Source organism: Lontra canadensis, unplaced genomic scaffold, assembly GCF_010015895.1.
Source record: "Lontra canadensis isolate GAN:19392208 unplaced genomic scaffold, GSC_riverotter_1.0 scaffold3, whole genome shotgun sequence".
In the NCBI taxonomy this organism is placed as follows: domain Eukaryota; kingdom Metazoa; phylum Chordata; class Mammalia; order Carnivora; family Mustelidae; genus Lontra; species Lontra canadensis.
In genome coordinates, this window is record NW_022630997.1 from 55,888,079 (window position 1) to 55,907,218 (window position 19,140).

The window sequence follows — 19,140 nt, forward strand, 5'->3', positions numbered from 1 at the left end:
TGGAATCCTTAGAAATTGACTGATAACATAAATATGAGAACAAAAGGCTACTTTTTTTTTTTAACAAATTTAATCTGAAGAAAAATGTTCTGATCTGTGTTAAATAAATAAATAAACAGAACCTTAGAGATGGCTATAACCAAATCAAGTTCTTTAATGTTAAGGCTGCTGCCTGGCAGCCTATATAATAAAAGGTCACTGTGTCAAAACTAGTGACGTCAAAACTATACACTCCCTTCCTTCTTCCCATATTTTATTTTTTTAAAAGATTTTATCTATTTAACAGATAGAGATACAGTGAGAGGAAACACACGCAGGGGGAGCGGGACAGTGAGAAGCAGACTCCTGGCTGAGCAAGGGGTCTACAGCCATACCATCCTGAACACACGCGGTATCATCTGATATTGGAAGCTAAGCTGGGTTGGGCCTGGTTAGTACTTGGATCAGAGGTTTTCTTCCCATATTTTAAACAGGATTTGTGGGGAAGGAGAAATGAAACTGGACAAATTTTAAATTCAGTCAATATAAGCAAAAAAGAATAAATTCCAATATTTTGTTGCACATCACCTAAGTTAATCAGAAACCATTTTATATAAGGGTGTTTCAAATGATGTTAAAGTGAAAAAAAATGTTTAGCTTATTTAAAGTTCTTGTTTAGGGTCAATTTTAAATATTTAGTTCTTTAGTCAGTAAATTTTTAAAAAATATTTTAAAGTGTATTAGAAAATGGTTTTCTATTTTATGTATTTGCTATATTATCAGTGATTTAATCAATTACCAAAAGTACTTTGTGAACAATGTGAGAGACTGATGAAAGCAGCTTTGTATAATTATGCTGTTTTATAAATTCAAAGTAGTATGTTCATTTTCTTATTCTTTCCAAAGACTCAATTTAAAAAATATTTTTAAAATATTTTGTTTGTTTGTTTTTTACTGCTTTAAAATTTTAAAACACAGTCTGTGCTTAATAACATTTTCAAAATTGTCTATAAGAGGTTGGTGCTATGAAGAAAAGAAGGGATAGTAGCTGGGTACAGGAAAGAAAGGAAGAGAATATTCTTAAAGTGAATGTTGATAAAATTAAGAGAAATAATGGATATCCTCAGTTAACTGTATAAAAACTTCCTACTGTTTCGGCACAATCTGGTGATGATTGTTTTAGGTACAGCAAATGTCAGAAAAATCAATAAAACTTTCTAGTTACTTTAAATCCACTTATAGTAATACCCTTTTAATTCACAAATTTAAATACACACATTCAGAGCAACTATAAAAACATATGCCTTATTTTTAAAGTGGTATTTCCAAAAAAGGATTAGCCAAAAACAATAGCAAAATTACATGATCACAATAGGCTGAATGGGCACACAATATTCTTTAAGTAAACATCAGAAAGTAAAATAATCACACAGACCTCTATTCTGTCATCAACTTACTTCAAAAACCTAATATTGGTACTCCTATGAACAATAGTACAAAAATCTCTTTATGACAAATCGCTTATGACGAACAGCATAAAACCCTGTTTCATTTCTTGAGCATCTTTCTCTCTAGCATTCTTCTGTACTTCCTACAGCAATTACTCTGTTGGAACAACTTAAACATCTAAAAACCAAGGCTCTACAGGAGTGGCCACTGGTTACTGATGTTAAATTCTTATTCTTTATAATAGAAACTTTGTGTATAATCTAGATGACATTTGATATATGGCATGCCAGTCTTCAGCATGTATTGAAGTTTAAGAAAGGTGTGGAATCAGATTATTCTAATATTTAAAGTATTAACAGTAACATTGTTTTAGAAACAAAGCAAATCCAATACAATTTGGTAATATCATAATTTAGTTCTGCTCTAGCTCTTTCCACTGTTTCATACTTCTTTTTCCTGTATGAGGGTGTAAATACTTGAGAACCTAGTGGATACTGAACCTTTCAATATATTTAGGAAGATTTGATTTGAATGTGTTCAGTGTAAAATAGCATCCATAGGTAAAATGCTAAGAGCTCAGAAGGTAACTGCAAAGATGTGTTTTGTACTTTTGTCAGGTATTTACAAAATTCATTTCTCCATCTCACCCATTCTACAGTATTTACTACCAACACTGACACCTATATGCTCCCTGGGCTCATCTGAAGCACAGGACACAATAAATTATTTGACTGATGACTTTCGCCATTCTCCTGAAGAAGGTACATAAGGAGTAACATTCTAGATACCACAGGGAGTGAGCACTTAATTTCTCCTGGAAACCCAAATAGGCTGGTAACAGTGCACCTCTTCTTCTTCCCCAAAATACTCTAGCCTCAGAACCATGGTGTATCTATTTTTTTCTCATGGTGTACCTAACTAATGGCAGACTGTCCCGTATTCCTAACCACAGCACAAAGTTGTTTGAAAACACCCAACTTTATACATTTAAATATTATTCTTCCTCTTAAGTTGTATTTTTTGTCTTCAGTCCCTACATTCGTCAAGCTCAGTATACCTAAGTCATCTTTTTGTGACTTTTTACTGATTTTTCTATCCAGAAACAACAAAAATCTTCTAAGTTTTCTAGAAATTTAGAAACTGCCATTTCTCAATAGTTAGCATAATATAAAGCACATATAAATTTTGAGTTATCCTGTTCCTGTGAACTGATGACAGATGAATTATTTTGATCAAAAATGTGGTATGGATTTGAAAACCTCTGCTTAACTCTCCTAAAGGATAAACAAATGCTAAAAGCTGATAAAGATTTTGTGGTAATGTGCTAACTAGAAAGTTCCTGAAGTTCATTTTACTAAGCCAGAGCAAATACTTCAAAAGAATCTCATTCCACACTATGTGGACCTTTTTTATTATACTGCAACATAATTATGAAACTAAAGATAATTTTCCTGGCTAACACTGTGGAGCAAGTTTGCTTAGCTTTTTCAGTGGTCTGACTTCTTTTCTCTTAAAGTAAATGGTGACAAAGATTCTAAAACAAGAACCTTTGAAAGAGTTTTAAAGAACTATCCCAACACATTTATACATTGGAACACCAGTCATACTACTCTATAGGCTGACAAACTTTCTTTGTAAGGGGTTTGATAGTAAATATTTTAGGCTTTAGGCTTTAGTCTCTGAAACATTTACTCAACTGTCACTGTTGGCTGAAAGCAACCATAAACCACGAGTAAAAGAGTCTAAGTATAACTTATATACGAGTATAAAAGTATAACTGTGTTCCAATAAAACTTTATGGACACAGAATCTCATATTAATTTTCATGTGTCTTGAAACTTCCTTCTTAATGAGTTAAAATTGTAAACACAATTCTTAGACCCACAGACTATGAAAAGCAGCCACTAGGCTGGATTTGGCTTACAGGCCAGAGCTGGCTGTGCCTTATATATGGGTTTATATATGTTGCGCAAAACTTTGAAATTCCAAGCCTAAAGAGTTTGGAGACTTGTTTTTTAGATCCCTCATTTTAAAACTTGTACCATACAGGTTATCTACTTTATGGATAAATACACTCACATGAGTAAAAGAAAATAATTTAGAATACATACCTCTACTTAAAAAAAGAAAACAAAATCTGCAAAATGAATGTTTCACCTTAAAACATATAATTAGGAAACATTTAAAATCTTTATTCTATGCAGTATAAAACAATATGCTTAGATTTGGTACATAATTTCTTTGTTTTTACTCTGGGAAAAAGGCAATGAGGAAAAGGTTTATAAATCTTTCCATTCTTTTTATAAAAAACTGCAATTGAAATCAGCAATTCCTTGTATGTACAACCATCAACTCTGAATATGTGAATTACACCTAGGAAGTGGAATTTACCTAGATGAATTATGGGTGCTCTTCTAAAATGTACAATTATATCAGAGGACACTATGACTTCAACAATTTGGGACAGTTTTGAATATGAAACTCCTGACTCCATATATATATAAGGAATCAAAAATACTCCTTCCAGTCACCAAGTATAAAAAAACTTCACAGTCTGATTTACCTTTATCAAAGGTAAAATGATTCACTGCTGCATTTCATGGATTATTTTGATCCTCAGTAGTTCCTTAACACAAAATAAATTTCGCATGAACTTTTTATCTCTTTGGGTTTTCCAAAGCAAGATACTAATACAAAATGTATTGAACTGGCAGAAGTCCATGGGCTAAAGAAAAAGGAATTAAATATAAAATGTTCACCAACTTTATCCTTTCTAATTTTCAATAGCTTCAGGTATTGAGACTTAATTGGTTTCTTATGTCTATCCATTATGAACATAACTCAATCTTCTATTTCAATACTCCTCAGTGTCGACTTTTCGTTGGTGCTTTACTGTGCGACGTAGAAGATCATTTCGTCCAACTTCCACCATCTGTTCTTCCCAAGATTTCATTTCATTATAATAACGAATTTTATCATCATTAGCAAGCTGAATATATATCTGAGAAAAAGTGTTAAGTGTTAAAATGAGTTCTTTAGAAGAGTCTTCTACAATTAATTTCTGGAACACTCCATATATTCTAGAAATCACCTTATTGTTCTACATGTGTAAAAGGGACAGCAGAAGGAAAGTTTTTTGAAATAAAAGATGAGAAAAGGGCCAGAAATTAAGATTTTTGTAAGAATTAATAAAGCTGGTATAATTTTAGGGCTTGGGATGTGGGAAAGAAACAGAGACAAGGAGTGATTATCACTGGATAGAGTGAGCACTCGGAGTTATGAGTGACATTGTTTTAAATACCAGTTTTATTTGCAGTTAAAAACTACCAAAAGAAAAAAACCAAACTGTTTCTAAGGATATGAAAATAATTTTAAAATACTTTAACTGTGCTATTAGTGATACAAAGTTGTTTTCACATGAATTGAGCCTTGCCCTAATATATTTTCTCACAGATATTTTAACTAGACACTTGAAACTAAAACCATACTACTTACTTGCTTTTGAGAACTAGAGAGATTTTTCCAGTTTTCATTTATAGTCTTCAGCTTTACCTGTAAAATACGTATGTTTAAGTACCAGATACACTTCAGTGGTTAAAAGATTTTTTATTATTCATTTCAACAATAAAATTTCAGATGTCAAGAATCACACAGTCTCCTCAATTCCTACCTTTCTTTCCAAATAAAAACTACTACACTGTTAAAACATACAAAAAGTGAATAGGATGAAGATATCTTTTCATTGAGATATAATCAACATGTAACATTTTATTAGTTTCAGGTATAAACTTGATTATTTGTATGTACTGTGAAATGATCACCACCATAAGTCTAGTTAACATGTCACAAAAATGCAGTTACAAAAATTTTGTGACGAGAACTTTTAAGATACATTCCAGGCAACTTTAAAATATTAACTACAGTCACCCTGTTGTACATTATATCCTTACGACTTATTTCTACTTAAAAATACAAGTTTGTATCCTTTGACCATTCTCACCCCATTTTCGGCCCCAGCCCTAACCTCTAACAACCACGAATCCATTCTCTGTACCTATGAACTTGGTTGTTTCCAAGATTCCACATATAAGAGATCACACAGTATTTGTTTATTTCTTATTTCACTTAGCATAATGCTCTCAAAGGCCATCCATACTATTGCAAATATCAAGATTTCATTCTTTTTGATGGCTGAATAGTCCATTGATAAATAAAACAGTTTCTTTATCCATTCGTCCATTGATAGACAGTTGGATTGCTTCCAAATCTTGATTATTGTAAATAATGCCCAATGAACATGGAAGTATGCAGACATATTTTCGAGTTAGTGTTTTTGGTTCCTTTGGATAAATACCCAGAAGCAGAATAGCTGGATCATATGGTAATTCTATTAATTTTCTGAGGAACCGCCATACAATTTTCTATAGTGAGTTGCAATTTACATTTCCATCAACAAATGTACAAGGAGTCCCTTTTCTCGGCATCCTTGCCAACACTCATGATTTTCTCAGCTTTTTAATAATAGCCATTCTTTTTGATAACAGCCATCCTTTGATAATATCATTCTGAGGTGGTATCTCATTGTGGGTTTTTTTTTTTTTTTCTTTGACAGAGACAGATCACAAGTAGGCAGAGAGGCAGGCAGAGAGAGGAGGAAGCAGGCTCCCTGCTGAGCAGAGAGCCCGATGCGGGATCTCGATCCTGAGATCATGACCTGAGCCGAAGGCAGAGGCTTTAACCCACTGAGCCACCCAGGCGCCCTCTCCTTGTGGTTTTGATTTGCATTTCCCTCATCAGTACTGATCCTGAACACCTTTTTATGTACCTATTAGCCATCTGTATGTCTTCTTTGGAAAAATGTTTATTCAGAGAATCTCCCCATTTAAGAAAAAAGATTTTATTTATCATAGAGAGAGCACACAAGCAGGGGGAGTGGAAGGCTGAGGGAGAAGCAGGCTCTCCTCTGAGCCAGGAGCCTGATGCAGGACTCGATCCAAAGACCCTGTGATCATGACCCCGGACAAAGGCAGACATCATTTAACCAACTGAGCTATCCAGGTACCCCCCTCCCCATTTTTAATCAGATTTTTTTTTTTTTTTTTTGCTATTGGGTTCCTTTATATATTCTAGATATTAGCCCCTTATCAGATATATGATTTTCTTTTTTTTAAATAAAGATTTTATTTATTTATTTGACAGAGAGAAATCACAAGTAGGCAGAGAGGCAGGCAGAGAGAGATGGGGAAGCAGGCTCACCGCTGAGCAGGGAGCCCAAACCAGTTCTTTTTTTTTTTTTTTTAATAATTTTTTTTTTTAAGTTTTTTTTTTTTTTAATTTATTTGACAGATCACAAGTAGGCAGAGAAGGAGGCAGATAGAGACAGGAGGAGGAGGCAGGCTCCCTGCTGAGCAGAGAGCCCGATGCGGGACTCGATCCCAGGACCCTGAGATCACGACCTGAGCCGAAGGCAGAGGCCTTAACCACTGAGCCACCCAGGCACCCCCCAAAGCAGTTCTTGATCCCAGGACCCTGAGATCATGACCCGAGCTGAAGGCGGAGCCTTAACGCACTGAGCCACCCAGGCACCCAGATATATGATTTTCAAATATTTTTCTTGCATTCAGTAGGTTGCATTTTCACTTTGTTAATGGTTTTCTTTGCTATGTGGATATATCCTTTTTCATTCACCAATATTAATAATTCAAGTATAAATCTATATTCCTATGATAGACTAACTTCAAAGACTAAGTGTATTTATTTCTTCCCTGTATCTTAATGTTTTATTCTAAAATTTGTGCCAAAGTATTTAGTTGTAGTCATGGGAACAATACAACACTAGTCCTTAATTCTACCTAGTTGAACTTAATTATATGACTTGGAAAAAGTCATTATTACCTCCCTTAGGCTTGGTTCTTCATTTATAAAATTAAAAGGATTCAGGGAACCCATGACTGGAGAGAGGCAGAGAGGAGAGTCAGCACAACTCATACAGCTTGTGCTGTTGCTCCCACAAAGGAGAGACTAAATGGGAATAAATGGGTGGGAGGAGAATGAGGGGCAGGGAGAGACAAACAGGGGTAGGAGAAAGCAAATGTGAAGGAGAGGGGGAAATGGTCTAAAAGGTATCTGTTTAAAGCTAAGAGGAAATTATCAATGACTTTAAGGAAAAACAGAATGAGAACAATGAGCTTTACCATTTCGAACTCTAAATTTTTTCCTATCAACAAAAATGGAGGTACCAGATAGTATCTGGGACGATATAACCATTATACTTTGAACATCTTAAAACTTACCTTTATAAACATATCTAATATATTCAAGAACAGTTACTCACTAAACAATTGCTCTCTTAGCTTTGCAAGGAATTGCTTTAATGTTCTCAATTCTTTAAGTTTTTTAAAAGCTTATATTTAACCCATAAAGTTTTGTATTCACTGAGTTCAAAAATAATTTATAAAGTTGCATGCCTAAATAATCTGAGCTTTCACCATTCATTAGAGAAAATTAAAAAGATATAAAGATATTGACTTTTGCTCCCTCCTAAAACCCATTAAACAAAGCCCTTCCACCATGGAGGACACAGTGAGATGATATGAACCAAGAGGGACCTCACCAGTAGGCAACCGTGACGCTATCCTGGTCTTGGACTTCCCAGCCTCCAGACTGTGAGCAAAAAATTTCTACTGTTTATTTTTTTTTAACATAAAAGAATAAACATTTCTTATGGCATAAACCCATGTGGATAAAAACAACAGGCGAGGGCACTATCAACACAAAATTTTAGAAGCTGAAAAGCAGGTGGAGAAATAGTGACTTACCTAATCAACAAGGCAGATTCCCAAGTTGGCATTGGGAAAGCCAAAAAAGCAAACTGGTTTACAGTGCAGAATTCCCAGGTAGCTCAGGAATTGGCAGCATCAGATAGGTAGAAAACAGAGGTGAAAGGTGGGCTTAAAACAGGAGACTGACTGAAATTCTCTTGAAAAGGAGATTAAATCCCCACCATGGGCAGATTCTAGGATTTACCCTCTCTAAAGGGTATATTTACCCCAGGTATTGTTGGGGCCAGTGAAGATTCAGTAAAAATGTATACAATATCCCAGAAAGAAAGGCAAAAAAGGCTAAGAGAAAACAATACAGAAAAGAAAATCAAAGGACCAGCTCAGAAGACTCTTTCTCTTAGAGAGAACAGAGGAAAAAAGGGGGGGCAAAGGAGGAAAAAAGAAAGCAGATCACATTCAAAGGACTAATAATCAAAATGGCTTATACTTCTCAAAAGCATTAACAAGAAGCTACAATAGGCACCAGGGTGGCTCAACTGGTTAAAGTGTCTGCCTTTGGCTCAGCTCATGATCCTGGAGTCTCCAGATTGAGTACCACATTAGGCTCCCTGCTCAGCATCAGGGTGCTTCTCCATCAGACCCTCACCCCTCTCATAGTCTCTCTCTCTCAAATAAAATCTTTAAAAATAAATAAATAAATAAATAAATTAGAAGCAGCTACAAGAGAAAGAAGCACTATTTTTAAAATTTTGAAAGAACATGACCCTATCTTAGAATTCTATGCCCAAACTATCAAACAATGTAAGGACAGAATATTTTCAGACATGCAAAAACTCAAAAAGTTGATCTCCCACATACTCTCACTGGGGAGATGCTATAACAGAATCAGTAAACCAAGAAAGAAAACAGAAGCAAAAGCACCACAAAAGCTGAATGTCAACTGTGCACTAACCATAAAAGGCCACAATTAAATTGGAACAAATCAGAGGCACCACCCTGAAACTGACAGAACAGCTAATGTATCTTAAATGCACTGAAAGCCAGTGAATGTATTTAAGAGTTTAAGGCTAAATTACGGATAGTATATAATAAGCTAAGGAAACAAAAACACAAAATACAATAAACTTCAGTGGAAGTGAGTTTTGTAAGAAAGGAAAAATAATCATAGCAAATGGCACAGCTCAGCTATGACTAAGTTTACATTTTCTTAATAACATACTCAATACTGAACTAACGAAAATTCTGATAACTATACTGGGATGCAGGTGAGTGGAAACATGAACAGCGGGATAAGATGATATTAAATGTTAGTCTTATATAGTGGGAGGTAATGCCTAAAATACAGATAAGGCTTCAAATTGAAATAAATAAGAATTAATAATATAAGGTATTATTTAGAGATAAGCAGTAAATATCACAAGAGTCAGCAAACAGCTGAAAGTATCTGCTTCTGGAGTAAGCAGTACGACAAGGCTGTGAAACCTGGTACCTTTCATAACAAGTCTTATTTTTATTCTTTTAACTATGAGGATGTATAACCAGTATTTTTTAAATGATTAAAAATGAGAGTTGCATTAATTTTAATTTCCCAGGATAGAGTACCTCAGCCATTAAGCTTTCTAGGTGATTCTAAGACATAGTCTGAGTTGAGAACCACTGATTTAGGAGGATTCTCATATAGCATACAATTTTCTTATACTGATAAAATCCAAAGTAAGTTACTAACTGAGCAAATTTCAACTAAAAAAATAAACAGATATGCATTTTAGTAATGTAAAGATAAACAGAATTTTTAAATCCCAAGGAGTGGGGCACCTGGGTGGTTCAGTCGGTTAAGCATCTGGCTCTTGATCTGGGCTCAGGTCATGATCTCAGGATCCTGGGATCAAGCCCCACATCAGGCTCCCTACTCACCAGGGAGTCTGCTTGTCTCTCTCTCTCCCTTCATCCCTCTCCTTGTGCTCCAGCTCTTGCACTCTCTCTAAAATAAATAAATCTTTAAGAACATAAGGTAAAATAAAATCCCAACGAGTAAATCAGTGAAAAGTATACAGCCAGGGAAGACTAAGTCACATATACATTATTTAATCATACATTAAAGAGATTTCTGAAATGAACTACAGATCCAAATAACCCAAAATGTGGCAGAATGGCAAAAAACCTTCATCTCCAGATTGACAACAGTGAGGGATCCGAACACTTTTCTTACCATATCATATTATAAAAGGAAAAATACAATTCCTCATTTGGAGCTTCTAAGAAGGAAATAAAGGAAAGAATAAGCCATAGCAGGAATGACAAGGTTCTTTCTTTCTTTGACACATTCATATGATGATATTCATATGTATGATACATTCCCATGGACATAACCAAAATTTTATTAAAGGATATAACAGGAAGCAATAGGTTATACTCAAATCCCAGTACAAAATATTATAATTCTACTCTCATTCTTTCCCAGTGATTACAAAACAGTTAAGAATTGCCAGATAAGGGGTGCCTGGGTGGCTCAGTGGGTTAAAGCCTCTGCCTTTGGCTCAGGTCATGATCCCAGGGTCCGGGGATCAAGCCCCGCATCGGGCTCTCTGCTCAGCAGGGAGCCTGCTTCCTCCTCTCTCTCTCTCTGCCTGCCTCTCTGCCTACTTGTGACCTCTGTCAAATAAATAAATAACATCTTTAAAAAATAATAATAATAAACATAACAATAAAAATATAAAAAGAATTGCCAGATAAGAGGTCTCCAGAACTTTGAAATACTTATGAATTTGAAAATGTTATTTTTTTGAATAAAAAAATTGAATATACATTATTAGCCACTAAGTACTCAAATTCATTTTATGTGGTAAGAAAAAGGGTTTTCTTTTAAAAGAGATATAAGAAAGAGGATCTTATTTGTATACTTATTTATAATAATTTACTTTTCTTTACCTCCTAACATGGCACCCCTACAACTTTCTGTCTAAATATTTTAAAATTAAAATAAATAAAAATTTAAAAAACAAATGCTGTTTTCTGTTTTACCTGTGATGTACCATCCTTAGTTTCCTGGAACCTTTCAGCTATAAAAATGTTATAAGCTGAGCGAGGTCTTTTCGGTTTTCCAAGCATTGTTAACTCCTGAGTAACAAAAATGAAGAGTTAGATACAGTTTTAACTTGTGTGAGACTTAACTTTACCTACAGAAACTTTATTCACTACTATGCACTATGAAAAGTTCCTGTGAGTGAATGTTATAATTCTCATACAAAATGATTATTCATTCTGGAGATGACAATTTTTTTTTTGATAGCACTAAGTTTTCAAAATTATAACAGATTTTATGAGTTATTTTCCATACAAAAACATTTCCTTTACATATGATTTTCATAGTCTCCACAAACTGAATAACTGAGCACATATGCACAAAATCTTTTTTAAAGGGTAAAACAATCTCAGCTTCATCTTTACAGGACACTACCATCTCCCAGTCACTACGTGGATCCACCACAACCCATGAACACTAGACTATGTGTTTAACAATCTCATTTTCTTCTCTGATATCTCTCAACTTTTAAACCTCAACGATGTATTAAATTCAAGTCTTTTAATTGGGTACCAAACAGCAGGGGAGGCAGGAGATGGAAAATAATACATATATTCCTTGCTGTTTAAATCAGTTTAGTTTCTGAGTTTCAGAGAATAAGAGATACTGCATTATCCTACTTAGTTTCTGAATTTGGACAGTAGTACTTGTAATTTATAAAAGTATATGGCTTTTAATGATAATTTGGTTAAAGTCAATAACCCAATTTTTATTCATAAGTAAAAGTAGGACCCCTGTGATTTATTATCTTCTCCCTGAACTTCTCAGTCATAAAACTACTGTAGACTCCAGGCACTTCATAACTTAACTACTTCCCCCTTTTGTTTCTAGAGCTACTGCTAGAGATTTCTCTCCCAGGTGTTCTACTTGTAACTTCCTGATCCCCACACTTCTCACCTGATCTCTATTAGTTAGCACTGGGAATCTTCAACAGAAAGAAAAATTCCAACAGGGAGTGAAAATGGAAGTCTGAGAGAAAAAATCCTTCAGGCCTCAAGTTTCTGGTTCTACATGCCAGGAGCTTGGAAGTCATCACTTCCTAGCAGTAAGTATAAAGTTGAACAGACCGAAAAATCTACAACCTTCTTTGAATCCAAGAAAGGAGGAAACAGGGCAAACTGATGCCCCCTAGACTGGAGACATACAAGGGAATACATGGAGTCGAGGCAAACCCTGCTGGACCCAGTGCTGGGGTAGGAAAACCTCTACTGTAATAAATGAATTGCTGGATGCTCTCTGTGGACAACTCTTAGAGCTTAAAAACAAAAGGGGGACCCAATCACAGGAGAGTCCTCACAGTATTGTGAGACCTACCTCTAGGAGCTAGACCAGATTTCCACAATAAATACCAGGAAAAAAATGCCCTCCTGCTTCTATGAGGAGAAGAGGGGAGAGGAAAAGAAACTATTTTGAAATGCCCGAGTACTCAGTTATTAAGGCCTGCCTCAGGCCTTAACAGCGAACCCAGAACCTAACTGACCTAAGTGAAGGGAAATACCCAACTCCTGCACACTCTAGCCATCCTGTCCCACACCTAAGGGGGAGGCAGTGTGTGCAGGAGTGAACTGAGAAACTTTTCTGAAGTTCACAGACCAGTGGCACAGGCTCACTGAAAGATAAGGACCGAATCCTAGGACTACAGAATGCTTCTCTTGCCCCCACACCTATCATACTACTAAGGCCTATTTACAGCAGTTCCTTCCACCCAGCACCTCATGTCCATCTATCAAGAAAAAACTTCCAAAGCATACTAAAAGGCAAAAAAAACATAATTTGAAGAGACAAAGTAAGCATCAGAACCAGATATGGGGGGATGTTGAAATTATCAGACCAGGAATTTAAAACAACTAGGTTAATATGCTGAGGACTCTACACTGCATGCAAGACCAGACTAGCAATAAAAAACAGAGATGGAAATCCCAAGGATGAACAAAAAAAAAAAAAAAAAAGTTAGGTATGAAAAATGCTGTAATAGAAACGAAGAATGTCTTTGATCGACTTATTAGACTGGACACAGCTAAAGAAAGGACATATTAACAGAATCCTCAAAAATCCAAAAGCAAAGAGAACCAAGACCGAAGAAACAACAACTGAACCAACTATCCAAGGTCTATGGGCCAACTTACAACAGGTGTAGCAAACGTGTAACGGGAATACAAGGGGCGCCTGGGTGGCTCAGTCAGTTAAGAGTCTGCCTTCAGCTAAGGTGGTGATCTCAGGGTCCTGGGATCAAACCCTATGTTGGGCTCCCGGCTCAGCCAGAAGTCTGCTTCTACCTCTCCTTCTGCCCCCTCCCCTGCTCATGCTCACGTGCATGCGTGCGCTCTCTCAAAAAAATAAAATCTTTAAAAAAAAAAAAAATACCGGGAACACGAAGAGAAAGAGTAAGGAACAAAAGAAATGTATGAAAGGGAAATCCTCTATCATTGCCTCATTTCTGGTCCTCTCCACTCTTAACACTGGATGGCGGCATTAAAGAGAGGGGAGAATAAAAGAGGGAGAATAAACTTTGGTAATCACACCTCCAAATACTATCCCTAAGAGACACCGTATTTCTCTTATTATCTTTTCTGGTTTCCTTTTACTAACTGGATCAGAAGACTAGATTACTATGTAGATTACTAACTTTAAAATGGAGGAGTCCTCAACACTGGTGCTAGGCGGGCTTAACATTAGGCCCAGGGAGAGAAATGTTGGTATCTCACATCAAAGTCTCAAATTTCGTTTTCCAAAGAAAGAGTTTTAGCTCTGGTGACCATTTTCTATAGTGTGTGTACTGGACCAGCAAGCTGACTACCTCATACCTAACACTGGTTCTACAGAAAAATGTAGTCTTTCAAGCAACAGAATTTAAGTGAATGAATAGCCTTAAGCTGGGAACTGCAAACTTTGAGCCATGTGGGGTTTTTAATAAGGAAAAACCGCATTTCATCCTATGGACACCTCTTACTTGACTAGATACAGTAAGTCACTTCTTCCTGATGTGTTAATAGATCCAGTCTATTCAGCAACATTCAGCATCAAACTCCCCATTACTTATGCAACAAGTCAAATCAGCAGGGTATTCTAGAGAAGACCCAGAAGCAAAGATCCCTGGAATTCCGGATTTGGTGGTTTCGTAACCCTGTTCCTACAGCTTTCATGCTAGTCCTCACTACGTACCTTAAATAGAGATACCTCCAAAAGTAGTAACAAGGGTTTCCAAGACAGACTCAGTGCCAAGTGGTACTAGTGGCAGAACAGAACGATCTCATTATTTCCTAAATGGGGTACCCCTGATGACATTCCACCATTTAGCCACACATATAAAAATTAAAAAAAACCTCCCTATATCCATAGCTACATAAATTTCAGTCCTTTGCCAAAGGAAAAGAATATTTCATTGATACTCACTCTTTTTTTTATTAATGCTTTCTTTTTTAAACGTTTTTGCTGGATTTCTTTTTCCAAAGATACAATCTGACTCGGAGTTAACTGTTCTTGAATTCTGTTTATCTCTTCTTTGTATGCCTGCCAGTCTGCCCTGTAAGCATCTTCATATATCTATAAATAAAAAACATAGATAAGAAGTCAATAAAGTACCCCTGGTAAATTCAACATGGCACACCTGCAGGGAAAGACAACTGCATGACTTCAGATAAAGACAGACTGAACTACCAAGTGAAAAATGTGCTCTGGAATCACATGTATATGGATTAAAAACCTGTATTTTTCATATACATGCTAACCAAGGTGAGAGTCTAAGAATTAGTCTTCAACTTCAGATTGCTGCCAACACTTCATGACCACTGCCATACGTTCATATTCTAATCGTTTATGTGAATCAGAATGTATGAAGTTCCTTTACAGATAATGGGTATTAAATAACATTTTTTTTGGTACTTAAAGGACATGACTACTGTTTTTAACTGCAGAGTAACTGGCCAGCAATAGTGAAAAACCAATATGCTTACTTTTTTCTCTGAATCAGGAAGTTCCCTCCATAGTTGGGCGATTTTTCTAATTAGTTCTGAGTTTTTTGCATCTATAGATTGGAATAAAATGAAAAAAAGTCACAATTTTAGGTCTCAGGATTAATTTCTAAAGACTTCTAGGAAAGCATAATCCATCAGCTCTAAGTTTTATTACAGATATCTCCATACCACACAACACTGAATACAATGATGTAGGTTTTCTTTAATCAGCTAATTTAAATTTGATACTAATTCCACTATTTTATTCAACACTGTTAAAAATCTGTTATCTAAAAGTTAAGAAGTATATAACATATCCCCAAATAGTCCTCAGAAATCATTAGCTTAAGCAGTTGGGTAATCAACTTCTTCGAGCTTTTTACCTCATTTTTCAGACAAAACTTTTTTCCCAGTCTTTCAGGAATTATTAAGTTCATAAAACCTGACTAAACAATAAAATATAGTCTTGATTCATGTAACATCAATTGTATTTTAATTACAGAAGTACTATATGCAAGCCAACTCTTCCAAAATCAATTCATCATTCCCCATTTCCTTCCTCATCTTAACTGGAACAACCGGGATATATGGAAATACTTTAACAAACCACTCAGTTTGAACTACCATATTTTAAAAGATTTGAGTACTTCTGAAACATGTTTCTTAAACCAATTCTTTATAATGTAAGAATTTTCATTAAAGCACATTTGGTTTTCACAAGTGCCCTCTGAAAGGGCTTTAGAAATCGTTAACAAAGTTAACTGTTATTTAGTTATTACATTTATGCCACTAGAACCCCAAATGAAGGTCCATAGCCTTTCTAGGGAGTGAACAAATATCCTACCTGGAAATCTCTTTTTTCAGGAATTCAACCAATTTCCAGTGAAAAAGCTCTTGAAATTAGCAATAATTTGTATAGAGCTTTACAGTTTATAGAACAAATCCACGTAAGTTATTATTTCATTGCAACTTCCCTGAAGTAGGAGCTAAGTAAAAGATAAGATGATTTATCAATGGTGCTCCAGGCCAATGGCAACTATATCCCCCAAATTCAGCTTTTTCATCCTCTTCCCTGGATGCTTTCCACTCCACACGCTGCTAGTTTTAAAATACCTTTCATTAAATTAGTAAGTCAAGAGGATAAAGTCAATGATATCCTAACAGCACTGTCTGGTGACTGCTGATAGCTACACTTGCAGTGAGCATGGCATAACCCAGAGTTATGGATAAGAATCACTAGAATCACTACGTTGTACACCTGAAACTAGTAACACTGCGCATCAACTATGCATAAAAAAATACATATATTGTAAGAAAATAAAATAATACTTTTCATTAACTTATTTTTAAGGCATTTCGACTTGGTAAAAAATACGTCATACTTCCTATTTTACATACCACTAAAAATAATTATGTTCGCACAGTCAATGGATGCTTTGAAAATGCAAATCAAGTTTGAAGTTTAACCGTTTAGTGTCCTCTTTATTACTTCAGACAAGAATAAATGCTCCAAAACTCCTTACCTGGGTTCTGAGCTTTAAATATGGGTAGCTGTTCTTTAGAAAATCGAACATATGAAGTCAGAGGCTTCTTTGGGTAACTATTCGCGGCGGATGAAAAACATCTCGGTACATACGCAAAACTACGTATAAAGAAAATAACCAATATAAAGTATTTAAGTGACAATATTCATTTGTATATGATAGAGATACCAAATGAGATGTCATCAAGATGCTATCGATGACACCTTGTTAGTGACATTTAAAACCCTGTCCTAACCGGAAGGAAGACCTGCAAAACTGAAGTCTCAAAACTCTACCTATGCCTCCTAGGAAGAGCAAGGTGGAGGCAAGGTCCTGGCCGCCGCCTCCCTAACGCCTATACTGATGGCGGGAGGCTCGTGGCGCGACTTCGCAGAGAACTCGGAACCGGTGCTACAAGAGTGGACAGTGCGGTGGGGCGGGAAGGAAGAGGAAAGGTGGAGGGTGGCCGGAAAGACTACTAGCGTCTAGGCCTGGTCTCAAAGCCACCTAGGCAAAGACGAGGTCTGAATCAGAGGGCCATAGTGGCCCGCACCTCCTAAGAGGGACAAAAAGTATACACTCCAACCCCAGAGCGTCCTGGGCCGTGCCACCTCCCGAGATAGCAGGTGAGCGGTCCCACCTGAAAGGAGAGCGCAGTCGACTTCCACAGCCCGCGCAGAGGTCCGATCCGGACTTTCCCAGGGCACTCAGCACGCTCCACACGCACCGGAAAAGCGCCATTGCACCAGCCAAGTAAGCGACCGGGCGCCAATCTCGTCGAAGCCCTGCGGCACCAGAGAACAACTCCAACAATGACTAGAACCCGCTGGCGACCTTCTGCAGTTTACTCTCATGCCCGCCACTCGCGAGGCACCATGGGAAATCCGCTAGCATCCGGTTGGTAGTAGGGGGCGGGGCAAGGCAGAATTTACGCAGGCGCTGTAGTGGCTTCCCGGTGGGCGGGGTCGCAAAGTAGGAGGAGCTCGGGGGCGGAGAAAGGAAACCGCAGCCCGGCTTGCCTGCGGAGGGTCCTGGCCTTAAGGGGGCGCAGCTGAGCCACCTCTGCCCCCGGCCCCAGCCCCCCTCCGCAATCTTTTACTCCTCGGGGCCAGGAGGCTGGTGGAGGCGCTGCGGTGGACTCAGCTTGCTTGGGCAGTGCTGGCTGGAGTCTGGCTGTGACGACCGAAAGGGCTAGTACGTAACAAACAAGTTTACTACGAGGACGCGGATAACTGTGCCGCACCCGCTGCTCCGAGGTGAAGCTGGCGGGTGCCGAGCCGAGGAGCAGAGCCGCTCAGTTCAAGCGGGAGCTGGAGCTCTGGAGCCCAAAAATACTGCGGGGGCGGGGGTGGGGGAGTGGAAGGTAGGGAGTGTTTTCAAACCTAAAAATGCAGATGTCCTGGCCTTGCAGCAGTGCCTAATTAAGTATGTCTGTGTGAGGCCTGTGAATCTCTGTTTTCAACAAGTTCCTCACGGTTTAAAAAGTTCTGATGCTGGTGATCTTGGGACCACATTTAAAGCAGTACTGATCTAGACGGTCCTCCTATCCACTGCAGCTATCCCAGACCTGGTCTTCGAGCCTGACATCCAGTCCTGCTTAATTTCTAGAAAGGGGACTTTGGCTAATTAGTTGTGCAGAGGCACTACCTAATCCCAGCGTTCATGTTAAAGTCTTGATCCGGAAATGTTGCATCCCCTAAGATTCAATTTTCCCCTCTGCAGATGAGGATGTTGGACTAGATTAGTTTTCCCAAAGTCCTGAGAACATGTGGCAAATATTCCTTGAGATATTGATTGATATGATGTACAACCATTTTCTGTGCAGACAATGGCATGAAAAAGATTGGAAGACCTAAACTGAAAGTATCTGAGGATCAGCTTTTTCATTTCGAATTAGTTCCAAGATGGCCACGTCCTGAAACAACCTCTGTTGGGTAGCTATAATTGTTAATTCTTAATTGAATAATTGAAAATTCGTACCACTGTAATTAAGCTGAGAGTCAACTGCCTTTCTGTAGCTTTGAAACATTGGCCCTTTGGTGTTACAAAGGACTAAGCCCACTTCTTTTAAGTGGTAAGTAAGCAACTATTACTTTTTCTATCTATATTTTTCTATCTATCTATCTATCTATCTATCTATTTCTATCATCTATTCATAGACTGTCAGGGTTGAAAGGACCTTCCCAGATCATCTGTTCAATCTTCCCATCTTGTCATGAAAGAAACAGGTTTTTTCTGATTATATAACTATATACAGGGCCCCAAATGTGGGTAAAAGACACAACATTCCTTCACTCTCAGTAAAGTCTAATGAGAGAAGCAAAGAAATAAACAATTAAAATACATTACCAAGATAGAGTAAGTATAGAATA

The 19,140-nt window shown here is 37.2% G+C and overlaps 1 protein-coding gene across 1 annotated transcript; it reads right to left on the reverse strand.

Annotated features, from left to right (window-relative positions):
• Positions 1-1,204: 1,204 nt before the first annotated feature.
• TFAM (transcription factor A, mitochondrial) lies at positions 1,205-17,916 on the reverse strand. Its single transcript, XM_032842719.1, has 7 exons — positions 17,409-17,916; positions 16,769-16,887; positions 15,246-15,316; positions 14,686-14,835; positions 11,232-11,327; positions 4,924-4,980; positions 1,205-4,429 (listed from the first exon to the last, which is right to left on the reverse strand). The coding sequence occupies exons 1-7, from the start codon at positions 17,507-17,509 to the stop codon at positions 4,283-4,285; spliced, it is 741 nt and encodes a 246-aa protein (XP_032698610.1). The 5' UTR covers positions 17,510-17,916; the 3' UTR covers positions 1,205-4,282.
• Positions 17,917-19,140: the final 1,224 nt, after the last annotated feature.

Excerpts from the sequence above, each read along its gene's own strand:
- TFAM (XM_032842719.1), bottom strand. The coding sequence starts at position 17,509 with ATGGCGCTTTTCCGGTGCGTGTGGAGCGTGCTGAGTGCCCTGGGAAAG. Across the intron at positions 14,836-15,245 it reads TTCCTGATTCAGAGAAAAAA|ATATATGAAGATGCTTACAG; the intron begins GTAAGCATATTG and ends TTTTATTTATAG. Across the intron at positions 4,430-4,923 it reads TCTCTAGTTCTCAAAAGCAA|ATATATATTCAGCTTGCTAA; the intron begins GTAAGTAGTATG and ends ACTTTTTCTCAG.